The sequence below is a fragment of the Aspergillus steynii genome, assembly GCF_002849105.1.
Source record: "Aspergillus steynii IBT 23096 chromosome Unknown P170scaffold_6, whole genome shotgun sequence".
In the NCBI taxonomy this organism is placed as follows: domain Eukaryota; kingdom Fungi; phylum Ascomycota; class Eurotiomycetes; order Eurotiales; family Aspergillaceae; genus Aspergillus; species Aspergillus steynii.
Genome location: NW_020194403.1, coordinates 847,969 through 873,128, shown reverse-complemented (window position 1 = coordinate 873,128; position 25,160 = coordinate 847,969). Strand labels below are relative to the sequence as shown.

Below are 25,160 nucleotides of genomic sequence, written 5' to 3'. Positions count from 1 at the left end.
CGGAGTCGGAGTCGGGATTGATGATTTTTATCAGTGAACTCATTTTCGCGCTGACCAGTGGTTGAACTATGTCCCGGTAACTTCAAGAGGAAATACACAACCTGGACGTTCATTGACGGACCAAACGTGAGATTCCATAGCGCCGAGGAGCGCCGAGGAGCTCCTATAAGCTCCTATCTCCGTCGCGAAAATCTGCAAGGATGGATATGGAGGCATTACAGAAGCATTTTACAGAAATTGCCCCTCAGAAAAGAATAACCGGCCACAACGAAGCTAAACCGTTGGTTTTCAGCTTTGTCTATAAGCTTCGTGCTGGCCGAGAAAAGCGAAGCCCGTCCTTGAGCCCACCGGGCACTACGCTTGAAGACTTCGACCGTGCCCCTGTGGCGACCTCAGTTGGGATATGGGCCCGTTAGGAACCCGTGGTGGAGTGAATGGAGTATGCGCAGCAGCAAGGAAGTTGGCACAACCTCTTATACACTTTGTCTTTATGGAGATTAGAGATATCGTTACCATATCTCTGCCTACCTTCGAGAGAACGATCTGAAAAGGAAGGCGATGTCGGATTTGAAATGGAGGGGACTAGGGTTTGAGTCAAGTCCTATCGTCTGGTTGACTCAAATGCGAGGGCAATTCTGATATTCAAAGTACCGAGGATTGAAAGTGCTCTGCCAAGGCGCTCTGCAACTGTTGTTGTGGTTCCAATCGAATGAAGGATTTGGCGTGAGACGTTCTGAGGATTCTAATGCTGTGAAGAACCCAATTGAGCAAAATTCAGCTAGAATGCAGCTGAAAATGCCATCAATGACTGCTCAAAGGCCAGTGTAATCTGAAAAATGGTCCCCGAAAGTACCAGGAAGAATATTCCAGAAACTCAGGCCCTTAAAGCCCGACACTTACCTTTCCAACCAACCTTATCTTTGGTGTTTCCCCATACTCTCATACCGAATGCAAAGACAAATCTATCTTAGCGAGTAGGGTCACTAGACCTTAAGAGGAAGGAGCCTCAGTAGTTATCGCCGGGGCTCTTTGCTGACATTATTTTTCTTTTTCTAGCTGATCTCCTAGTGAGTCCATAACTACACCGAGCTGAGAAAAATAAAACACCGACGATAGGTCATTTCATCTTCTGGTATTTTAGGTACCAATGTGTGGGAGTTAGTTATAAGATAGACAGGGGCCAGGAAGACGCCACCGAGTTGGACCCTGAAAACTCTTTTTCTTAACTTAGTGCTCTCGATAGAATGAAGGCAAAAGATGAATTTGAATTTTGAAAGTCTTATGGAACCGGGGACGCCTTTACAGGAACTTGATGGACTTTCTGCGGCACGCATACGTTGTGGCTTACTGTGACTTTCCTTCCCGGCGATAAGCTTTCTTTCCAAGAAAATACTGGGCTAAACTCATATGTACCTAGTTAGGAAAATTAAGTGCAATTTATACTAAAAGACAGACATAGTATAAACACTGCATAATGAAATATAACTGAGTGGTACATATCTGTTGTAATGTGCTCCATATCAAACTGGATATACTGGAGGTGCAAAGAACACCTCACCCAAATCCAGTTAACTGACTCAGGGGTAGTAATGTGAAACCTGGCCCTGCCAAATAAATAATTATACCAGCACATCCTGGATAAATTAACTTAAATCCCCAGCGCGTAGATCTGAAGGATAATTGCTTTCTTTGATTCTGTCTTTGCCCGGACCATCTTTGTATGCTGCACCGGACACGGACTGGTTGCCGCACGTGGTCCCATAAGCCCTAATCCATACAGGCTTTCTTCCAATTGCTAAAATCAGAGGACAGGCCTAAGAAGAAGCTCATGTAGTATCTGACAGCAATTGCAATGATTTCTCCGCTCATTGATTTTTACGAGAATGTTCTAGTATCCGCAGTAAAGTCACATATTGATCGATGGTTTTATTTATGCCAAGTTTGAAAAAAGAAGCAATTGACGAATGATCGAGGGATAATTAGAACTGCAGGTTTGATCGTACTTGAAACCAGCATATGAATGGCAAGCGAGTTCATATTGTTAAAGAGCTGGTACCACGCATGTGCCTATCTGGCGATCTCGTCGCTTCTGCTATGCCAGATATTCTACCTCAGCCAATAATCTAGTTAAGAAACAAATAGAAAGCCATGACAAATTGCTGAAACGATAAGAGGCTGAAAATTAGCCAAAGAGTTTTAAAATAAGCCAGTAACATTAGTGATGTAATCCCCCGCAGCCTTTTGTGGTTCTAAAATGCGGGTTCCGAATTTTGGGCAGCAAATTGTGTCAAAATCCGTAGAGTTTAATCCGTGTCCCTATAATTGGGGCCTTTAACCTCCTGTTTCAAGGGGTTGTGCTAATAACAACATCGTAGTAAAAAGTGATGATCATAGTCAATCAGACATGCGGTTTCCCAATATTTTGCTGCAGACTAAACATATTGGGAGTGTATAGTAGATCACCCCGGGACCTGAATAAGAGAGCTACATGACTCTCCTTTCGCCTGCTAATAACTAGGATATTTAAATCAGGAAGACTCCCATACCTTCTTTTCTCACAAGTTCATTTTATTTACGATCTCAGAATTTTAACAGAACTATTCTTTCCATACTATAATATTTCCACCAAAAGGTTGGTATGTGTAAACTATTCCCATCATTACTCTCACTGATTTCTGTAGTTCTTAAACACGATGCGTTCCAATATCATCTCTACCCTCCTACTAGCCACTACGGTTGTGGCTGGCGCTCACAGCCCGGTTCAGCAACGCAGCGCGATCAGCACCGACGATATTCCCGTGGTCAACCTCGTCACCGGCCTGCTGAAAGCACTCAATATCGACGCCGATGTTACTGTCGACCCTGATAACCTTGTGAAGCACCTCAGCCAGAGCCAAAAGAACGGATTGGCGACATGTATGAAGCAATATCTTCCTGAGGATGTGAAAGCTTCTGCTCCGGCGTCTAAAAGACAAAACTAAGGATATACTCGAGTTCGATATTCCCGTGAAAGGATACCTGTTTACAGGTTTCCTGGGATGAGATTAAAGGAGCTACTGTATCATTGATAGCCTGATTTTCGCCTCCTGTCTTGTACCATTGTTTTTCTTTCTTTCTTTCTTTTTTTGCGCTTTACCAGCGAATCGAATTTATTCTGAAGCGATTGTTTGTCCGTGGATATGTTTGTAACAGCTAGGGACATCTTGACGAATACTCGATAATCAGGGCAGACAATAACTAGGTAATTGATGCCTTGGGAGTATTTTTCACTCCTTAAAGAGTCATCTAGCCTTGAGTGTTCGGATGCCTCGCTACGATAACATATTACAAATTTTCCAAATGGGTCAACTATAGTTAGTAAGGCGTAATTTGTAGTTCACACTGCGACACTAAAAGATGTTAGTATGTAGGCAATAGCAAAGAAGATCTGATAACTGCAATGATTCCTAGTTCTTGAGTATTTAATAAACAGTCGTGGCTGTACTTGAGTTGTTAGTCTTGCTTAAGTGGTGCAGGTCGAGTCTAAAAGAGTTGCCAGCCTTGTGTGACCTCGAGAGTCGGGAATGTCTTAAAATAAATTTTGAAATGATGATGATGTTAAATTTCAATGATTGGTAATTTTAAATGCCAGGATGCACGGACCTAGCTAAAGGATCACGTGTGCCTTTAACCGAATACGGAAAGAGCAAATCAGAACTAGAGGCCAATAGGATTGAAGGACTACCATAATGTCTTAGATCTTCCTTGACTCTAAGATGGAACCTCTATCCATGAGGGTGAATCGCGAGCACTAGCACTAGCGTACCTGATTGTTTTCCCATCGAATCCCACTACCTCAGAGTTTTCCTATATGTCCTCCTTTAACCATTCTCATATACCTATTCCGCCTTGATAAAACCATGTCCCCTCAACTCGAAGCCCTCCCCTATGAAATTCAGCAGTTCATCTTGGAATATTTGGATGCAACTCACCCGGCAAGCCTCACTGCTCTGGCCTGCGCCAGTAAGAATCTTTTCGCCACTGTGAAGCCCTTTTTGTTTCGCACCATCAGATTCTCAGTTAAAGACATAAGGGACTACAACAGAATTCAGCCGGATCGTATATCCATAGCAGTGCAAGAGTACTCAAAGTTGCTAAAGCACTATAACAGCGCGGAGTATGTCCAAAATCTCATTATTGGCGGCGACATAAGCGAATATGATTACCGCGAACGCGGACTCAGGTCCCAGAATGGTGATTTTGGGCCTTATCACTGGAAACAGTCCAAAATATCCCACGTGGATCGTTTAACACTTGCTTCAGCGGATGGCGAAGTCTGCGACGAGCCAGACCCAGTGCGACACATGTCCCGTGCTGATTATTCTAAGCCTGATGCCTGCTACAACGACAACCCTGCCTGGAAGCCCCTGGCAGAATTCATAAAAATGCTTCCCGGGTTGAAACACTTGGTCTATAACTACTTCTCTCAGTTTCCACCATGCTTGCTCGAGGTACTGCACAATAATCTCCCGGGATGTAAATTGCATTTGTATACTTTTAGTATGCGAAGTGTTCCATTACTGGACGACTACGAGACCAAACTCATCACGTCGCCCTGTCTAACCAGCATAAGGATTGTTTGCAAGGTGGATACGAGACGAGGAACCGACTTTGAGCTAGGCCATCCGGCTGACCATGCGATGCGCCACGCAATCGTATTAGCGCCAGCCTTGAACAGGGTACACATTGATGTGTGCCGCGGAGGTGGTGCGAGACGCATTTTTCTTGAACCAAGAATTATCCCGACGACAGTATGTCCTAGTGCGCCGAAGTCTTTGGACGTTCGAAATTCCCTGCACTCGCTTCGACTTCGTTTTGTTATTTCGGCGAACCGAGAACTCGTAAAGCGCTGGACAGCACGCATCGATTTCTCCAAATTGAAAGTTCTAGGCCTCACAGGGAATATTAATGCGGATACATTGGACTATATGGGATCAAGCTACCAATTTCCTTCCCTCCGAAGCCTCTTTATCCGTTATACGCTCCACGACAGCGCTTGGGTCAGTGGGGAAAGCCTAAAAAGATTTTTGGACCGCTTACCGCCATTATTGTCCTTAACTGTGTCGTTCTCGAGGTCTGGACTGGACGTGGACGGCATTGCCAAACACCACGGTGCCGCACTACGGAGGCTTACAATAAACAATCCTCACTTGAATGAATATGACCTGAAATGCTTGGCCAAGTACTGTCCTCATCTGGAATATTTGAAATTGGGCCTGAAACGAACATGGGGCGATGCGAATGAAATAGCTCTCTACAAGGCTTTGGGGTCTATCCCACGTCTAGTAGATCTGGACCTAAGCCTCAACGCACCCGATCGAAATCTTCGCGGCACGGATGCTCCAGATTTCTCCGATGACGATCGCTTTGACAAGTTCCATAGGAAATACTGCACCTTACGGAGCGGTTTCAGAGACGAGCACACCGAGTACATCAAAAACGGCTACGTCCGAGACCAGCTCATGAATTGTGCTCTGGACAAGGACCTGGCTTGCGCTATTTTCCGAGCCATCTCTGCAGGAAAACCTAAGGATATCGGTCGGCCACTGCAGAAAGTGAAAGTCAGGATGGCAGGTGGAAGAGTCACTCGATGCTATGGCGGAAGAGATGATAATCATATCACTCAATATATCTTGGCCGTCAGCCAATGGTGGCAAGTGGAGCGAAACGTTCGAAATGATCGGCCAAATGACTTAGTTACAACAAAATGCGATGCAGAGAGGCACCCGGATAGAAACAGAACAAACAACTATTCAATCAGCAACGCCGAGGAAGTAGTCCAGCGGCTTTGGCCTGGAATCAAAGACATGTCAGATTGGGAAAATCACTGGCATAGCTTTCCTTTGGCTGATATCGACAAGGGAGAGAGTGATTGTAGAGATTTAGTGAGCCGAGGGCCACCGCGGCGATCTGAAAGGATCAAAATGAAGAGCAAAATGAATGGATAGGATGCCTAATCAATGAATGAATGAACAAATTTGTTGTGCCTAGGACGAAAAAGGTTGAGAAACAGATTAATGAGAGATTAGCTTATGTTACTCTCCAAGACAAGCGCCCAGTCATCATGAGTGTCAGCCTTAGGTGGCCTGAACTCCCTAATTGTTGTGTTGTTCTCGCATTGCGTATATGCCATTTCAATGTAGTGACCAGAGAGTGGATCATACCACCTCGCATTCACATCACAGCCCTTAATATCTTTGGTATCAATCGAGAATGGCTTTCCAGTGGGCGTGTAGACCATTATCCATGACCCGTTTGAATCACGAAGAGCCTTGGTTTTCTTGTCATTCGCGCCTAGCGTTTCTGTCAGCCGGCCGAATTCAATTGCGACTGAACTTGGATTTTGCTTTTTATTTGACAGGGAATCCTAACATACCTGCGTTACCAACGATGATCTCAGGTGCTGGAACTCTATCGAAGAAGCTACTGTTTCCACGATCGAAAACAGCCTTCTTGACGAATTGTATCTGTTCCGAGCCCGGGAGATTGATGGCTTCATACCACGGAATTGCAGGCCCACCACCATTAGACTCCGATAACGAGGGATTATACATTTGCCAGACCATATCGGCTCCGTACACGGCACCGGCGGCACCGGAGAAGACCTGATACAGCGTTAACACTTAAAGATCATTCTGTGTTCCTCCAGGCAATGAAAACTTACAGTCTGCCATGTGCCAACCCGTACATCACTTGCATTCCAAACAGGTAACCAGTCGCGTGCATTATTATATCTCCCCTCGTAGTGCGGCTCATTATCCAAGGCCGGTCGCTTCTTTCCAGGCCGCGTCTCCCCAACGGCATACATCAGCTCCACAGTCTCGTACCCGCGTCTGCAATTCCACCAGTTGATCGGTGGATTAGGAGGATAGTCACTATGACCGGACTGTGCGATGTCGAATGTCAACCAGCTGCGATGCCCGGCCTCTGAGCTTGCCAGTGCCAGTGGCGCTCCGCTGAACCACTGATTCTGATTATGAAGACTGATTAACGGCGCGTAATCTGCACTGTCCGTACTATTCCTTATAACAGCCTTTTCGCCTCGAATGATACCCTCCGCAAGGGCATCATAGACCGGAAGCCAATCGATAGTCTCATAGTCAGAGGGAACACCACCATCGGCATATTCTGCCTTAACCTGTGTCTTATTCTGCCATGTCGGATTGATATCCCCAAATAGGATCTTCGGCAGATACGGATACCTTTTCCCGATAAACTCGCCCAACACACCCGCATTGCTCGTGTTCAGCGGCCCCGCGACATTCTCGCTGTTATGCACATAGTTCCCCCATGCGGGAAATAGGGCTACCCGGATTCCGTGCCTCTTCCATGCTAGTTCGACTACTGAGTCGACGTACGTCCAGTAGGCCTCGTTGGGGTGGTGAACGTCCATATCGATGAAGGCTAAATCGCCCTGTCTGTTTTGGCCGTCGAGACCGTCAGATGAGGGCCCGATAGCTTCGACGATGTTGAAGCCCTTGGAAGCGCGGTCTGCTAGGTATAGTTCGGTCTCGGTGTAATTGAGGCGCGTCATGAGTGTCCATGCTGTGTCAGCTTGCCAGAAGAATGGCGATCCGTCGGATAGCTGGAAGAAGTGCCCGTTGGCTGAGGTGTAGAGGGCATATTCGGGTGGTGGGGACCAGGATGCGTAGGATAGTTCAGAACAGAGGTAGAGCGTAGTTAAGGTGATACACTTCATGTTTATGTTGCGAGGATGCCTTGGTGGCTAACAAAGCATAAATCTGGGATGTACTGAGAGCAAGCCTGGTCTGACAGAGTTCCACCATTGCTTTTAAATTGCTGTCCAAAAAGAAACCGATCGTAATGGATCTGATGAGGGGAACATGTTCCATCGTCACTTTTTGCATGCGCTAGTGCTACCATTGGTGGAATAAAGAGAGCTTTCTAGGTCCTGCTACGTCAACAGACTTAAATTGCAGTGTTAGCGTGTGTAGAATTACCCCGAACGCTGCCCCAACAACCTGATTGCTAAAGCGTTGCATAGCATACATGAACATGCCAAAAGCATTCAAATGTCGAATTCCGGAATTGGCACATATCCCGGCGGCGGCTCTTTCATCTCATTAAAAACCTCCTTCGGAATACCATTCTTATTCACATACTCCAGCACGGTCTCAAAATCCCGACATAAATGCTTATTCGCGAATTCGGGAGACGGCATTCCAGCCCCCTCGACCCAAACAAACAGGATCGGGTCAACACTCCCCGAGCACTTGATACTCTCTGCTAAAACCTCCAGACAGTGCGACGCATGCGAATGGTGATCCAGATGCGATTCACCACCATGTCCCGATCCGTAATGATCGCTGTAGACGTGCTGCCGCAGGATATCGACGCAATGAAGTAAATGAAACACCTCTGTCCAGGCAATATATGCGTCCGAACCGTAGCCGAACTTCTCGGGAATCTTAACAGCCTTGGATGGGTCTTTGCCTATTCTATGGATCTCGGCGGACGAGACGACGATCGGTCGGGCTTTTGTGCTGCCGCCGATTCGGTCCCATTCTGCGTCGGCTTCGGGGCCGGTTGGGACTCGGAGGATAGGTAGGGGTTCGTGATCGTAGAAGGTGCTGTTTGAAGTGAACGTTGTTTTTGGGATGTCAAGACGGTCTAAGAGTGGTACTATTGGTCATGTTCGTTAGTACCAATGTAGTCAATCCGCCACATGTAGTGCAGGGGTGTACTTATGCAGTAGAGACATACAGTAGACCGAAGTAGCTTTCCATTTATCTTGATCATTGAGACGGCGTAGGGCCAGTTGCTTCGACAATGGAGAGAACCAGAAGAAAAGGCCCAATGTGAAGAATATAGCATTCACAATCGTCCATCGCATTCGTCGAATTGTCGAGGAGGGTTGCGATGTTCTGGGGTAACTGTGTCGTGCTGATTCCATAGGCGAGAATGAAAGGCGGGTGCTCTTAATGCCCAGGTCCGTCTCGGAGAGAGGGAGATCCTCGTAGTCTTGTCGATTAGGATAACCCATGTTCGAAGGGGTTCAAATGTGAAACAGTCAATTTTGGCAGTTCCTTCTGAGGATTCAATGTCATCTTGAGCGCCCCATCTTCACTTATATCCCCAGGGATCATAAAGGGAGTGGGTCTAATGCTACATGCTGGCGTGTTTACTTAGCTTTAGTACCGAGAAAGAATGCCTTATGATTTAATATCATTGGAGGCCTTCCAATGGGAGTATTCTTTCGGACACCGAAGTGCTACAAGGAAAGTAAGGGGGTTAAATGTGCTTGCATGTCACACAAGGGAAGCAGGATAACCACTTATGGTTGCATGTGTTGCCACCGCTAGATGCATGGGTATGAGGTAGGTTCGAGACACATCTCAGATTGAGCACACCGCTTCAATCAATCTGACAAAAAGAGCATCCCTTGCATACATCGCTGCGAGGAGCTGGGATTTTCCATCGCGTCTGCGAAATTTGACCTGATCACAGGATTTGCCATTATTATAAGTAATAGCGACTCCGACCCAACGCTAAAAAGCCCTGACATTTCTCCCGATGAGTGGCCCCAGGCATATGGTCATGATAAGAGCGAGGATGTATATTGCTGTGAATAACCGATCTAATCAACGCCGATACTGTACATTGTAAACTGCCTCAAGACCCAGCAATAGGATTACTTCGTTTCCTCAATGGCCTCATCACCGCTTCCTTTCCACCATCGCCAAATCGCTCGACAGTAGAAATATGTTTCCATCGAGCCGAAAATACCGAGAACAACCAGCAGGAAGATTTTCATGTTCTTGCTCAGTCCTAATGAGTCCAGATTCAGGGTTTCCGGAGCGCTTTCGACTGTTTCCTTGGGCGATGCATTGCTAGACTTAGGTTGAGGTGATGGTGGATGTTGTTTGTTGAGAAGAGGGATTCGTGTCGAGAACGGTTGACGAGAGAGAGGGAGTATAGGAAAAGTTGAACGAGCTGGACACTGGACTAAAGGCGCATTCTTGTGGGAGAAGCCCCTTGCATAGAGACGGATAGACTTGGATGATAGCGACATGGATATGAATGTTTTGGGTACTCCGTAATAGCAGAGATGTTTGTGAGCATTGGCTTTATAAAACCATGAAGATATTAAGAAAATAGCTTGAAAAAGTTTCCTTTGAGTCACATTTGAATTTAAATATTAAAGGGCGCGCGGTTTCTCCCGAAGCAGCTTGGCTCCTCGTGTTCTGTTGCTTACGCCGATCCTACCGGAAGAAGGTAAAATGATGCACGCCGAGATATCTCAGCAATCGTGCTCGAAATTTCAACGAGGATAAGATAGAGCATTGTAAACTGACACATCTATAGGGAAGAAAAGAACAGCATATTGAGAACAAGTCGCGTAATGAGAACCCAATAGCCCAATAGCCCACTTGCTGCAGTATATCGTCCCAATGACGTCATCGCGTATAATCTTGGATTCAGACGTAACTCCTGCTATGAACTTAAGCTGCATTAGACAGCATAGCATAAATGTTAGACCGAAGAGATGTTATTAGAAATGAATAGAATGTAAATATACACGTAAAACGAAGAAACCGCCTATCCGTTGACAACCACTCCGCCATTGGGATGCAAACTCTGTCCAGAGATATAGCTACTGTCTTGACTGGCCAAGAACACAAAGCAAGTGGCGATCTCACTTGGCTGACCTGGACGACCCATAGGAACTCCATGGAATTGCTCCATGGCCTCCGAAGTCATCGTCGCTGGAATAAGAGGGGTCCATACTAGTAAGGAAACAGTGTTAGCATATGACGTCCAATTCCGCGCATGGAAAGACCCTTTGACATACCTGGGCCGGGGCAGACAGCGTTGACGCGAATTCCTTTGCTGATTACTTGGTTCGAGAGACCTCGCGTGAAAGAGATGATGGCTCCCTTGGTGGACGTGTAGTCTAGGAGGTCGGGCCGACCGATATACGCGTTGATGGAGGCACAGTTGATGATGGCTGAGCCATTGTGCAGATGAGGGAGGGCGTATTTCGACAAGTAGAAGTAGGGATGGATGTTCACATCAAAAGTATGTTCCCATTGGTCCCTGTAGATTTGTCTGGTTAACGAAATCATCGAGACGGATGGGGATTCTGAGGACAGAATGGACATACTCAGACAAATCATGAATATCCGGGACCATGTTCTGATAGGCCGCGTTGTTCACCAAAATATCAATGCCTCCAAGAGTTTTCAAAGCATGCTCAACCACCTTTTGGCAATTTTCCTTCTTCCGTAGGTCAATTGCCAATAGGTGACATTGGCGACCTGCTTCTTCAACTCGCTTCTTGGTCTCCTGCGCATCCTTCTCTTCCTCGGGAAGATACACAATCAGACTCGAAGCACCTTCTAGAGCGTAGAGGATAGCGATCGCTCGGCCAATTCCTGAGTCACCACCTGTGATGATCGCCCTTTTGCCTTCTAGTTTGTTCGCCGCTTTGTATGTCTGGTACCCGTTGTCTTCGGTCGGAACCTGCGTAGAGGTCGGCTTAGGACCAGCCATCTGGGCCTGGAGACCCGGTTGTTGCTGATGCTGAATGGGGACCTTGTGACCTTGAGACAGAGCGCATTAGTATACGGTTGAAAGGAATAAGATCATGAAGTGAATTGAGAGGTAATACCAGGCTGGAATTGGGCCTGCGGTCCCTGGGCCGATCGCTCGGTGTGTTCCTGCATTGTAATTTTCGGCAATGAAAATATCTAAATTAAAAGATCTTCAATAATTACAGCAATCGAGGACTCTGTGTAAAAGTTAGGTGGTGTAGATGATCAGTTATAAAAGCTGTATACTTTCACTCCGGGTATGACGTTACCATGATGGCACCTCTATCAGACTGGAAAGAGAACATGTCATCATAGCCATCATCTCACCCTGATCTCATTCTTATGTTCCTACAGGCTGCAAAATACACAACGGTCTGGTAATGGCCTTGTTGCATTCATTTCACGTTGGAAAACTGGTTCGTGTTGGTCTTTGCTCTCTTTGGCCCAACGGGCCCAGCTTCACGAAATCTCCCAAGACAGCCTGCGAAATCTCATATCTAAGAAAGCGCTGGCCCACTATTCTTATTATCTTGAGATGCGAATGATAATACGCAACAGAATCGTGAATTATCACTGCGCTACTCCTGTCACTTCCCGGGAGTGCGGTTTCAACGAGCGACCTATTTATAGCGCTGAATAGCAGTGTTTTATGCGCCATGATTCCAATTTTCATGGCCAGAAGCTCACATGATTGCTATAAACTGCTTCGAGTAAGAGGTAGAGCGTTTCTATTATGTCACTGCTCGACCGGCATACAACTCACATTCTTGAGTGAGTGCAATATGCTAAGCATCCATTCTCATAGCGACAATGATGGAGGTTAGTGGACTAATTCGATTTCTAGCAAGAAGACGTACTGATAAAACTAAAACAGAGACTCTTCGAATCCCAAGACGGACAATGATTGATGTATGCCCACAAACCCCAAGAGGCCTATATCGACGACCCTTTCTGGAAGCTCACATATCAAAAGCAACAACGTGAATACCCGCTATTCAAGAGGCGGATGATTAAGAAGCATCAGATTAATCAAAACCACCAGACAAAGAATTAAATCCACTCCTGGGATGTAAAAGTCGAACAATACTGCTGCACCACTATTCATGATGCACATTGCTGCATACGGGGTAAATCCACTGCACACCCAGCCCACAACCGCAGCGGCCAGTGCACCTATCCAAGAATTAGTCTCTTCGCAAACAGAGAGTCCCAGCAGAATCAAGACAGACCTAGGTGGAATCCAGCTATTCCAAATCCCCGAACCATTAAGATTGTGGTAACAACGATGAAAGTCACGGACCAGCTGACGACAATAGCACGAATGCCTAATAAGTTCATGAGCATGATTGGCATAGAGAGATAGTCAGAGGGCATGTACTTGGACGCAAAAGGTATGCAGTCAACTCCTCCAATAGCTCTTTCAAAGGGATATCCCGGACCAGGCCTTCCACGCCATTTGCGGCAAAGATGTTGTCGGACAACAGCCGAAAAACACGAGCTTCAACAGCCTTATGTCGGGATAGAATTAGCTTTGCAAGTATCTCAATCTTGTCAGGATCCAGCCCACCATTTGAGAGGAAGAAATATCAATTTGGCAGGGTATAGAAGTGGAGGGTCAAGATAGAGTTGAAACGACGGTTGGATAAGATAAAGGTGAGGTTAGAAAGTAAGGCCAGCAAGATTTTGTTTTGGCGCGAGTTGATCCTAAATGGCATATATGGAAACTTCCAGTCTGAGCAAGAGCGCACGTGGGCTGAAATTACTTGGTCTTTCCAGTAGACGATGACTGTGCAGCTATACAGTGCGTTCGCTTTGACCGCCTGCACATAGTGAATTTTGTCCACTGATATGCGGATCGCAATGACACCAAAGCGAAAGCAGATGTGCAGAGTGAACAGATTAATCCACTAAGCAAAAAGAATACTGCCATTGCCGACTTTGATACAATGTCTGCCTCCATATCAGCTTCGACGTAAGTACCAGGCCACAATGGTAATGCATACTTAGTCACTTGGAAGGATTGGTTTGGCCATTCGCTTTTAATGAAAACAACAAGAAAGCCCATCAACTTGTGCTAAACATATTATGTTTACACTTGCTCGGGAGTGCAACGAGTCTTTGAATGGCTCTAGAACATGCCTTGAAGCCTCGAATGACAAACTTAAACGGCACCTGATTGGAGAGCACTAGCGAGAAGCTTGTCACGCACAACGTGCATGTCTTATTGGCAGCTCAAGATGCAAACCGAAATGATAGTAAAAGGAAATCGGATAATAACAAGGCCAGACGGACATAAGCGGAGATAACGGACGCCCCACCAAATGGTGGCCAACGAGGACTCCCTTATGACGTACGAGTGTACGACTGTTGTTGTGACATATCCTCTAATTGATCCAAGTTATGATAATCAATTGTGAGTGGTTTGGCCCCATCGGAGTACAGATATCTGCCAAGGATTCAAGTACACCTGTTCTCTCAAGGAACTGTAGTTCGAATGATCCATTCAAACACAGACACCTTCAAGTCTAATTGCCATGACCGAATCTCACGCCAACCTGATCCAGTCGATTTACGACGAACGGAGCACCAAATACGACGACTCATTTCACGGCCTCCTAGCAGACGACTACATTCGCTTCGCGGACCCAAAAGAGGGCGAATATGTGCTGGATCTAGCATGCGGCACGGGCCTAGTAACCATACCAGCCGCCCAGCGCGTCGGAAACGCAGGCCATGTCGTAGGCATTGATATCAGCGACGGCATGCTAGATGTGGGCCGACGAAAGGCCGAGAAGCAGGGTCTCGACGTTCCTTTCATTCAGCACGACATCTCAGACCTCAACGGACTAGAACTTCTCCCCGTCGGCTCTCAGGGCTTCGACTTGATCACGTGTGCTGCGGCTTTGGTGCTTCTCCCTGATCCGCCTGGTGCGATCAGGCATTGGACGACGCTGTTGAAGCCGGGCGGACGGCTCGTCATCGACGTTGCGGCGAAGGATGTCAACGTGCCGAGTAGGCTGTTTTCGCGGATTGGAGAACAGCTGGGTAAGACGCTGCAGTGGGATCAGAGCTGGGTGCAGTCGGAAGAGTCTCTGGCCAAGCTATTGCGGGATTCGGGATTGATGGTGGAGTCTGTGTTCATGACGAAGACGTACCAGGTGCGGGAGTACACTGTTCAGAAAGCATCTGAGACGTTTGAACAGGCGGTTGCGAGCCCCATGTATAGAAACTTTGGTGAGCCTTCGGTGCGGGAGGAAGCGAGGAGATTGTTTGTGGAAGTATTCAAAGAGGAAGCAGGTGCTGAAGGAGTCTTGTTGGATGAGGCCAAGATGTATATGGCTGTTGGTTACAAGCCATGAGATGCCAGACTAGGTACTGAGCATTTCGCTTAGTTCAACTACTCTGCGTCTAATGAGCCCTATTGATTGAAGTTAGCTATAGCTGATAGAGTAGACAGACTGGGACTGAAGATTGCATTTACTTGGCTTTTTCTTGCATCATTAACTGGGAATAATATTTTCACTGAAGTAGATGTGTAGATTCGCCCGTATCCTTTCAATTTAGCTTTGTGAATCCTGGTCTTAGATGTCTATACCACGGCCTTTTCCCTTGTTAGAACCACTCCGAAATTTTTATACCACATAGAACAGCAACCCAGTACTTTTTCCGCCAGTCAAACTGCTCGTCCCTGCATAACATTATTCCTTTTGATTTCTCTAGGGCATGGATGTAGATCACGTGCACATCATAACTGCCGGCGCCGCCGATTGGTCGGACGCTACAAAATGGAGTCAATTTAAAGCGGGGGAGAGCGGCAAATAGAAAGAAGAGAAATAAAGTATGGACCGATAACAAGAAACTAGATATGCAGTCTTGCAACGCCGTTTTAACGCAGATTCTCGGAAGGTCCACTGCTATGTGGTGTGACGGTGGTTGAATGTTCACCCTGGCCATGAAGAAAGCCCTTAAATAGTGTATGAGTAAACAGCCAATTGGAATAAGCTTGATTTTTTGTCGGTGTTGGAGGAATATAGTACGTTCCCAAAAACACCCACCTTTTCTGAACTCAATTAACAATAACTAGTACTTTATGCAATGGGGATATTCTGTCATGCCGTGATCGCCGTCCTGTTTCCGTTTATAGACCATTCCGAGCAGCCTTATCCACAGTCTCGAGCCATTAGGGAGTGGAAACCGCGTCAGCGTCACGCACGTAATATTTTAGTAGAGTGTCGCTGTTTTGTTTGCTGGATTGCCCGCGGAAGCAGTTCAGTTGTTTGTCTCAATGGGTCCAATATATGGACCTACTTGCTGTTAACAGCTTAACCGCTGAATGTTTTGCCACAAAAGAAAAGTAGCATTAGTTGGATGGGGCTGAAAGTTTGAAGTTGATGCTAAATAAGTGACAAGAGCTGCATCTCGCTGCATAGGGCAATTTCAGTCGAGATCAGTCGATTCGCTTCAAATCCGTGGGATGTACTCCGTATAATCCCGGCCCTGGACCCCGCCCTTTTGAGCAGATCGCATACTTAATCAGTAGGCCATCGTTCGGACATGGTATAACCCTTGGCTCCGTACCTAAGCTTGAACTAGTCAAGCAGGGGTGCATCGGCCCCGATGCGCTGCAACGTCGGCTCGAGAGAAGATTTTGACTCGGATAGTCGTCTAGGCAGATACGATATTCAATTGTCTCTCGGTTCACGGCGAGAGCCAAACTCATCAGGCCTTGTACAATGGTCGATCATCTCCAACTCTGTCCATGAACTGTCAATCCCGCCAAGGATCAACAAAGTTAGGGGGATAGTTGAACACAATATACACGGGCCAATTCCGTTCTTCTTTTCGCTGATCCGAGCGGTGGATCTGCACAATATCCGAACAAAATCTGCTCGATGCATGTCCCACAACTGTCAATATCCCATCTGGTCAATCGTCACACTCGACGGTTGTTATACTACTGTCAACCTGCATCCATCACACAGTAGACTCGCAGTGGATTGCCAGGCACCGAATCCTTCAAGATATACTGGAACCAATTGCAAAAATGCCGCAGGGTCTATGTTCCACGTACGATGTAGAACGGGGGATTACCGATATTGGAGGACTATAGTTACATATATAGCGGGGTGATATAGACTATGAGAATCGTAGAGTACGTCTTTCTTTCGGCCATTGAGACCTCAATTCAACGGCAACATGGCAAGCATGGGAGATTCCGTCTCCGACACCACTTCAAGCACCATGGTCGCAGAAAATGGCATCTCCACTAATTCCGACCGCTATGAATTAAGACTTGAAGCCCAATCGCCATCCACGAAGCAAGAGCACGATGAATCCCGGGCATCGGATTTCGAGGACCTCCCACTTCGTCTACCACCATTACTATACTCCAATCGCAACGCCTCTGCAACTTCCGCAGGCTGTCATAGGTTGACACGAGAGTTGGGATCCTCATTTGGATCAAATCTACAAGCCATTGGGGCAGAAAATGGTGTCTCACATACCGCGACCTTCCTCACGGGCCTTGGCGTCATGATCAGTCGCATCTTGGAGATTGATGCCGAGTTTTGTGTTACGGTTGATGCATCTGACAAGGGTCTCTGTCCGGTGAGGCTACACCCAAGCCCTACACAGAGTGTTCAAGATGCGCTCAAAGACGCAGAGAAGGCGTTGAACAGAGCTTTACGCTATTGGCCGGTTGGCCAAAACCGCAGTCATGAACCTACGATTGTACTTCGTCATGAGATTGTTGATGCGCCTCAGGAGGGTCCTGGGGCTACGTTATCCGGCAAAGAGGCAAACTATGCGGGTGTGGAGATCAGTGTTAGGATTACAGAGTGTTCTCTTGATGGCTCTATAATTGTTACATTTGACGTCGCCAAGTTTCTGTACACCGAAAACGATGCTCAATTGTTGCTTGACTGTTTTCTACATGTCATGCAGGTGATGCAGACCACTATCTCGTGCCTTGTCAGCCAATGCCCTTTATACGAGAAAGACGAGGCCTGGAAACATACAGAAGTGGGCAGAGGATTAAAAATGAATCACGCATGGCCACCGACACTTCTTCACAAGATCGATGAGATTGTTGCCTCCCAACCAGGCGCTATTGCAGTCGAAGACGACGCAGGCAACGCCTGGACCTACTCCCAGCTCTCCAACCGAGTACAATCATTATCCCAAGCTCTCTTGAACGCCGGTGCCACCGCTGGCCAAACCGTCGCCGTATTCTGCGAACCCGGTATCGACTCCCTCTGCGCACTCCTGGCCATTACGCGCCTCGCCGCTATTTATGTCCCACTGGATCTGAACCACCCGATGGAGCGTCTTTCTCTGATTGTGGATGACAGCAAGCCTTATGCCATTATTATGCATGAACCCACCCACGAGAGAATCGCGGGATTACAGCACTCTGCCAACATACTCGACATGACCAACCTCCCCACCACGTCCGAGCCTGTCCCAATCACCTGTACTTCCTCGGACGGTGCATTCGTCCTCTACACCAGCGGCTCAACAGGCTGTCCAAAGGGCGTTCTACTCAGCTACGAGAACTTCCTAGGCCAGATCGCCTCCTTCACGCGCGAGTATGGGCTAAAGAGAGAGCGAGTACTCCAGCAAAGCTCTCTGGGTTTTGACGTATCGCTGCACCAAACCTTTGTTGCTCTAACGACAGGCGGGACGCTGATTATCGCAACGAATATGATTCGGCGCGAGCCGAGCCAGCTTGCAGAGCTGATGCGGACGACTGCTGTGACCTTCACGCTGGGTGTGCCGTCTGAGTATGCCGTGCTGCTGCGCTACGGAAGGTGCCATTTACAACAATGTCCCGGTTGGCGATACGCTGTGTGCGGAGGCGAGCGGATGACGGTGTCGCTGAAGCAGGCGTTTCGGGAGCTGGGAAGTGCAGGCCCGACGCTGGTTAGTTGTTATGGTCCGACGGAGGTCTCGCTGGCTTCATCGTACGGTGTGCTCTCGTACACAGACCGGTCTGCTGGGTCGGAAGACGAGAATAGCCCTGTCGGATCGACACTGCCTAACTATGCTGTTTATGTTCTGGATAAAAACATGAATGCCGTTCCGACTGGGTTCCCGGGAGAGGTATACGTCTCCGGCGTCGGTGTGGCGTTGGGATACTTGAACAACGAGACTCGCACGAAGGAGCGATTCCTTCCCGATCCTTTCGATGTCGAGGGAAAGAGTCGGATGTATCGAACGGGAGATCGAGGGCGTCTTCTACCTGATGGATCGCTTGTTTTTCTGGGCCGCATGGAAGGCGATTTCCAGGTGAAGTTGCGCGGAATACGCATTGAACTGGACGAGGTTGCGAATGCGATTGTTTCGGCATCGAATGGCGTGCTTCGTCAAGCAGCTGTTATACTGCGTGGCACGGAAAATAAGTATCTTCTTGCCTTCGTTACTTTTTCGGAGGGTTGGGCTGGGAATAAGGAGGATTATCTAGCGGGACTTCTGCAGAGATTGCCGTTTGCGCCGTCAATGAGGCCTGCGCAGCTTCTTCCCCTGGATAGGTTGCCTACTAATGTTAATGGCAAGTTGGATCGACGAGCGCTGGATACATTGGTAATTCGGGGTGCTCAACCGAAGAGCAACCAGCCTCTGAAGCAGAGTGGGAACGATACCGAGAATAGGCTGAAGGAGGCGTGGAAGGCAGTGCTGGGTGAAAACAACTCCTTAGGCGGATTCGAGATCAGATCGGACTCGGATTTCTTCCAAGTCGGAGGTAACTCGCTTCTCCTCGTGAAGCTACAGGCTGCTGTCGCCGAGACCTTTGGTGCTACGATTCCGATCCGCGAGCTGTTCCAGATTAGCGTGTTAAAAACCATGAGTGCACGACTGGCCTCTACCCAGACAGAGACGGAGGAAATAGAATGGGATGAGGAAGTGAACATGCATCTACGACATTTGAACACACCTCTTCCCTGCATTTCGACTAACTCTCGACCGGCCCAGCACGGATCCCAGGTCCTTCTAACAGGCACAACGGGCTTCTTGGGCAGATACATTCTCAGACGTTTGGTCGATGACCCTGCCGTACACACCATCCATTGCCTTGCAGTCCGCCAGCATAGCATCTCATCAAACGGTACATTGGCAAGAATATCGTCTCCCAAGATCAAACTCTGGCCGGGCGATCTCTCCAAACCCTATCTAGGCCTGATGGGCTCCACATTCACACGTCTCGCTCAATCAATCGACCTGATCATCCACAACGGGGCGGACGTTTCTTTCCTCAAGACATACAGCAGTCTGCGTGCGCCCAATGTCCAATCAAGTGTTGAACTGGCTAGAATGGCACTACTCAGAGGAATCCCACTACATTACGTCTCCTCCGGAGGGGTCATGCGTCTTGCCTCTCCCAGTTCGTGCTCGACTCCAGACTCTGAAGCAAGCAGTCATTCGGGCTACTTTTCAGGCTCGGAACCCAGTCTTGAAGGCCCCGCCGACAAGCAGCTTTTCTACCCCCCAACCAATGGCTCAGACGGCTACATCGCTAGTAAATGGGCGAGCGAGCAGACTTTGGAACGAGGACGCGAGTTCGGTCTGCGGTGTTATATTCACAGGCCCACAACGCTTGTTGGCGATGGCGTCCCGAGTACGGATCTCCTGCATAATGTCCTGCGCTACTCTGGGCTTCTGAAAGCCGTGCCGCGGTTCAACAGTCTAGATGGAGTTATTGATATGGTTCCTGTTGATGAGGTCGCTGGAGGTATACTGCGATGTGCTCGCGAGCAGGTGTCAGGGGGGATTACGTGTCATTCTGGAGCTCAGGTGCCTCTGTCAGACCTTGCTGGGTATGTATCCGAGACTAGCGTGCCGTTGAAGACGTTGGAAATGGAAGAATGGGTGCACCAAGCTACCATTCTCGGTCTTGACTCTCAGATGGCATCGGTGCTGCTCAGCGAAGAGGGCAGGAAAGGTCACGGGTTGATCATTCCGCAGGCCTAATTAGCACCCAACTCAATTCAACCATCATGAATACAGTCATAGGTAGATATAGAACCACAAAAAAGCAAGTCATTATTTGAATAGCACATTCCATAATCAATCCTATCCTAATATACAACCACCCATCCGTATTCCCACCAAACCCAAAACACTCCATACTTTACCGATACTCATGTAACTCGATACTCTGCCGCACACGAATCCCATCGACCCCTGCCTCACTCTCATGGTCGTCCGAGACTCCAGCGTGCACCGTTGTCTGATTCAGCGCCTTCATGGACCCCGAGTCATCGAGACGCACGAACAGCTGCGGATCAACGGAGTGCGTCGAGCCCTTCGGGTATCCCGTGCTCGATTTCGTCTTGCTGCGGGTTGCGGTTGTCAGGGAGAACTTGCGGGGGAGGAGGTACGAGAGCACAGGGCGGAGGGTGGGCAGGCAGGCGCAGATTACGGCGACGGAGGGTTCGACCACGGTCCAGATTAGGGCGTCTAGGTAGACCCCTGGTTTGGGGTTAGTTTTGGTAGATGGGTTTTGGGGGGAAAGGGGAGGTACGAACATGTTAGGTCGGGGTCGTTGACGTGGAGGATTGAGACGAGGAGACGCATTAGGGCTGTTACGCAGGCGCTGGAGTGCTCGTTAGTATCGTTTCATGCTATTGCAGGATGCACATGGGGAGGTAAACGAGGGGACGGGACATACAAAGATCCTAGTAGAAAGATAAAGGTCAACGCGATCTTCTGCGACCCCGTCAACGTCAACCGCCAGATCATATGGATCGGCAAGATGAGAATAAACACATCCAGCACGATGTTGACCACCGCATAGCCGATATCATAGTCCAGGAGGCTCATGCACTTCCGCCCCGGGAGATCTGTGAACCAATAGCCCTGGACCGGCACGCAGGTGAAAACGCCCGACACGCACATCCCGATCCACCAGGCGATGTTGATACAGACGAGCCAGAACACGACCCGGCGGAAAAGCAAGGTGTCGAAGATGCGGCGGTAGAGGAGCAGGAGGGAGATTTTGATCGTCGGCCCAGTCGCGATGTAAATCTGGTTGAATGCGTAGAGGGTCTTCCAGAACTTGACGTAGGGAAAGGTGTTCTGGATGGGGTCGAGGTGTTTACCTACGCCGTACTGAACGCCTGGGTTGGCATTGTTAGTTGGATATGGACTTAGGGAGAGAAAGAGGGGGAGAGAGGTGGGCATACAGAGTGTCGCGCAGACGGCGCATCCCCAGGTGAGGATCTATATCTTCATCAGTATAGCTGTCACCCTGCCGTGCTGATCGGCTTCGACTCACCAACCCCACGATCACCATATAGTCATCCATCATCCATGGTTGACTTTTAATGCGACGAGATAGGAACCGTCCCACCACAGACAGCGTCGCCACCGTCACCACGGGGTACACGCTGCTGATGAGGACAGGACCGCGGTCGTCGTGCAGGCCCATGATGTCTGGTTTTAATCCGGAAGTACACCCATGGTAAATATCATCAGGGGATCAGACGAACTCAGCTGGCAGGGTCGGCGCCTGCAGGGCTACAGATTTTATTAGAATGCCCCCGGTCGGAAATTACGCAGAGTCGGCAGTGGCATGACAAGGATATTCTGATAGTCAGGGAACCGGGGTTGTCAGCCCGAAGGACTTCCCTCTCTCTACAGCGTAGGAACGGGCGAACGCAAAGGGGGCAGGACGACCAGGAGGACAAGACCTCGATATTACATGGAATCGAGACGAGAGACGAAAATCCTGCACAGGATCAGAACCAACAGGGAAGATCATCCTCTCTCTCGCCCTCCCTCTGCCAAGTCGGCCGGAACTCATTCCTATCTGCAGGATGACACCCCGGACAGTGTATCGGCGAGGGCAGAAGCACGACTCCGAAGGTGGCAATGTGGACCAGAGCCAAGCAGAATGGCGTTTCAGCGGTGATTGTGGTCACTGTTGCGCCAGAATTAGGGCCGGCTGTGGAGGTGACGGCCCGTCACCCTATAGAACCGCTGGATAGGGGCCGATCAATAATTGGCACGCGCTGCCGTGGCCAGTTCGGAGGAATGTGATTGGAAGGGCTAATATGCAATTGCTGGGATTCAGTTCCTCGTCTCCTCCTCGCTTTTCGGCCAAGACTAGCCAGCGCTAACTGCGGTGGAGCAAACTGATCCTCCCGTGCTTCCGGACGGGGACGGGCAGGATGGGGATTCCTAGTCGATGGGTCCACGTTGCACTGGCAGCTGCTAGACTCAATAACTTCGGCCTATTTTAGTTCAGCTGGACTTTTGACTGCAGTCACGGGGGGCACGCAAGACTTTGCAGGGTACTGCAGGACCTCCCCCTTGCGCGAGAGCCACCTGCGTCGTATATTCTCTTCTGCACGGGCTGAACTCTGTTCTTCACCTCTCTTCTACACTATACACTAGGCATACACAACTAAACCACGGTCGAGCAAGGCTAATTGCCGTCGACTTTGCCGCTCACCCCTTTTCCAACGTGGTCCACATCCACCGGCACCACCACCTTCTCCTCCTGTCCGTAGTTGGTCGGCCGCACGCAGAACCAAGTCACCAACACCATGCATAGCAATCCCACCCCTTGCAGCGCAAAGGTCCACGCAACCACATATATCTGATCCAATCCCGCAGCCTCCGTGCCAAAGGTCGCGCAAAGCCCACCGGCCAAACACCCTTTTGCGAACCCCGCAAAGCGAGCGAGCGTTTCGGGGTCATTGCTCAGCGAGGCAACGATCCACTGCACCACAACTTGATACTAGATTTTTTAAGACACAAATTTAGCTTCCTCCTTTTACCTTTTATGCTTTGTTTGCTTTTTTTGTTTCGAGGGACGGGACGCGAACTGCAGAATCCAACGTGGGGGCCGGGGATAAAAAAACACTTACAGCAACCATATTGATCCCAAACAACAGCGTCAGGACGATAAATCCACCGAACGGGCCGTCCGTCCAGTCCCACAGCGGAGGACTCGTTAGGTCGATGGGATGTTGCGACAACCACACGCAGAGGCCGATCCACAGTCCGAGCGTGAAAAGGCCCATCACGACGATCGCGAGGAGGCCTCGTGCCCGGCGAGTGCCGATCTTGCGACTATCCAGCATAGCCATGGTCCCTATGGCCCCGACGGCTTGGAGGATGACGAAGATCACCGAGTTGAGACTGCGCGTGCGGATGTTGAAATAGAGGGCTGTGGACGGTTAGTTTGGGAGACTCTTTTTTGAGAATATGAGAATGGTACGTACAGTTAATAGACGAGAATGCGATGATTGCCACCTCGGAGCCGAACATGGGGAGGAGAAGTGCGAGCATGCGCCAGTCCATGATGATCTGGCGCTGGCCCTTGAGCTCCTCCCACACGCCACGATGAGGATAGTGGGCGATGGGCGTGCCATCGGCGCGACGCACGTCAGCTGGGGAGATGATTCCGAACAGAGCGACGGGTAGGGAGAGAGCCATCAGGATGATGAACACGATGTATACCGAGTCAGGGCATTTCAGCTCCCCGGCGTTGAAGTTGATGCCAAAGGCGACGAACGAGGCAATGGTACTTCCAACACTGAGAAGGCCCCATTGCATGGAGATATACGTTCCTTTCTTGTCTTCGGTCGCATAACTGAAGGCAATGAATCCAGCCGCCGTCCAGAGATGAACGGCCGTGATACCCAATATTGCGCCGCCGAGAATCGGAAACCACAGATTTCCGGTATTGCTGACTGTTGCAGGTTGAGTCAGTGTTTGCGCTCAGATTATCGTCACAACTGGCTGTCGGGGAAGTACATACAGTACCACAGAGAGCCGACGTAGATGGGATATCCTATGGTTCCGAAAACAAGGGTGTACTTGGGACCGACAGTGGTCACGACAGAGCCGCTGAAAAAGCCCACGACGAAGTAAATTCTGCCCAGAGATTAGCTGACGGGGATCTGAGAAGCAGGGAAAACTTCTAGACGCACGCATAAAGAACCGAGTTGACGATGTTCTGCATCTGCGTGGCGTTGGCGGGCCCGCCGCCTGCACCCAGGTTGGTGACCGCGACACTTGGGCGGTTAGAGATGTGAAATCATTGGATATGTGATAGGAATCACATTAGTACTCACTAAAGCCCTGGTCCTAGTCCAACCACTACAGAAGCAAGGAGGTTCTGCACGAAGGGACTAGACGCGATCAGCATGGGCAAGTATGATCCCGGTATACAAGGCTCACCTGTTTAATCTGCCCAGCTTCATGGTGAGAAGCGAAGGAATAACAAGAAAAAAAAATTAAAACGAGTGTAGGAAGATACAACGACAGAAGAGCAAGAACGACAGTAGATATGACCATGCAGGGTAATCAGCGTCGTGGCGAGTGGCATGAGCAGGATTATCTCAACGATTAGCCCTCATTGGAATTAGACCGAGAATACGTAGTATGCCGGAATCCTTTGACCGGGCAATTAAAAGAAATGGCTCATTAATTAATGCAATCTGCAGGGATTGAATCCTGCCGAGCAGCTACTTAAAGCTTTGGAACATCGCTAACCCGTGGAACAATTAATCCGGACAGGCGAAAGGAGATAAAACGAAAAAGAAAACGCGTTTCGTA

The 25,160-nt window shown here is 48.9% G+C and overlaps 9 protein-coding genes across 9 annotated transcripts; 4 read left to right on the top strand and 5 right to left on the bottom strand.

Moving 5' to 3' along the window:
* Positions 1 to 2,693: 2,693 nt before the first annotated feature.
* P170DRAFT_477511 (uncharacterized protein) lies at positions 2,694 to 3,042 on the top strand (the record flags this gene model as incomplete). The annotated part of the gene is made up of 2 exons (XM_024853481.1): positions 2,694 to 2,916; positions 2,972 to 3,042. 2 exons carry the CDS (start codon positions 2,694 to 2,696, stop codon positions 3,040 to 3,042), a joined length of 294 nt encoding a protein of 97 aa, XP_024701937.1.
* Positions 3,043 to 3,899: 857 nt separating this feature from the next.
* P170DRAFT_477510 (uncharacterized protein) lies at positions 3,900 to 5,911 on the top strand (the record flags this gene model as incomplete). The annotated part of the gene is made up of 2 exons (XM_024853480.1): positions 3,900 to 5,577; positions 5,901 to 5,911. The coding sequence occupies 2 exons, from the start codon at positions 3,900 to 3,902 to the stop codon at positions 5,909 to 5,911; spliced, it is 1,689 nt and encodes a 562-aa protein (XP_024701936.1).
* Positions 5,912 to 6,064: 153 nt separating this feature from the next.
* On the bottom strand, positions 6,065 to 7,738 carry P170DRAFT_477509 (glycoside hydrolase family 140 protein; the record flags this gene model as incomplete). Its single annotated transcript, XM_024853479.1, has 3 exons — positions 6,065 to 6,333; positions 6,416 to 6,644; positions 6,704 to 7,738. The coding sequence occupies 3 exons, from the start codon at positions 7,736 to 7,738 to the stop codon at positions 6,065 to 6,067; spliced, it is 1,533 nt and encodes a 510-aa protein (XP_024701935.1).
* A 330-nt stretch (positions 7,739 to 8,068) lies between these two features.
* P170DRAFT_457172 (oxidase ustYa family protein) lies at positions 8,069 to 8,893 on the bottom strand (the record flags this gene model as incomplete). Its single annotated transcript, XM_024851697.1, has 2 exons — positions 8,069 to 8,682; positions 8,764 to 8,893. 2 exons carry the CDS (start codon positions 8,891 to 8,893, stop codon positions 8,069 to 8,071), a joined length of 744 nt encoding a protein of 247 aa, XP_024701934.1.
* A 1,706-nt stretch (positions 8,894 to 10,599) lies between these two features.
* On the bottom strand, positions 10,600 to 11,726 carry P170DRAFT_362062 (oxidoreductase, short-chain dehydrogenase/reductase family; the record flags this gene model as incomplete). The annotated part of the gene is made up of 4 exons (XM_024844505.1): positions 10,600 to 10,787; positions 10,853 to 11,097; positions 11,165 to 11,603; positions 11,672 to 11,726. The coding sequence occupies 4 exons, from the start codon at positions 11,724 to 11,726 to the stop codon at positions 10,600 to 10,602; spliced, it is 927 nt and encodes a 308-aa protein (XP_024701933.1).
* Positions 11,727 to 14,128: 2,402 nt separating this feature from the next.
* Positions 14,129 to 14,953, top strand: P170DRAFT_477506 (class I SAM-dependent methyltransferase; the record flags this gene model as incomplete). The annotated part of the gene is made up of 1 exon (XM_024853478.1): positions 14,129 to 14,953. One exon carries the CDS (start codon positions 14,129 to 14,131, stop codon positions 14,951 to 14,953), a length of 825 nt encoding a protein of 274 aa, XP_024701932.1.
* Positions 14,954 to 16,790: 1,837 nt separating this feature from the next.
* On the top strand, positions 16,791 to 20,561 carry P170DRAFT_427931 (acetyl-CoA synthetase-like protein; the record flags this gene model as incomplete). The annotated part of the gene is made up of 1 exon (XM_024847812.1): positions 16,791 to 20,561. One exon carries the CDS (start codon positions 16,791 to 16,793, stop codon positions 20,559 to 20,561), a length of 3,771 nt encoding a protein of 1,256 aa, XP_024701931.1.
* A 153-nt stretch (positions 20,562 to 20,714) lies between these two features.
* On the bottom strand, positions 20,715 to 22,059 carry P170DRAFT_511337 (uncharacterized protein). The gene is made up of 5 exons (XM_024854880.1): positions 21,868 to 22,059; positions 21,776 to 21,812; positions 21,262 to 21,709; positions 21,119 to 21,186; positions 20,715 to 21,062 (listed from the first exon to the last, which is right to left on the bottom strand). The coding sequence occupies exons 1-5, from the start codon at positions 22,018 to 22,020 to the stop codon at positions 20,722 to 20,724; spliced, it is 1,047 nt and encodes a 348-aa protein (XP_024701930.1). The 5' UTR covers positions 22,021 to 22,059; the 3' UTR covers positions 20,715 to 20,721.
* A 960-nt stretch (positions 22,060 to 23,019) lies between these two features.
* On the bottom strand, positions 23,020 to 24,805 carry P170DRAFT_477503 (MFS general substrate transporter; the record flags this gene model as incomplete). The annotated part of the gene is made up of 7 exons (XM_024853477.1): positions 23,020 to 23,334; positions 23,465 to 23,766; positions 23,822 to 24,292; positions 24,361 to 24,476; positions 24,533 to 24,616; positions 24,677 to 24,733; positions 24,783 to 24,805. The coding sequence occupies 7 exons, from the start codon at positions 24,803 to 24,805 to the stop codon at positions 23,020 to 23,022; spliced, it is 1,368 nt and encodes a 455-aa protein (XP_024701929.1).
* Between the last annotated feature and the right edge of the window lie 355 nt (positions 24,806 to 25,160).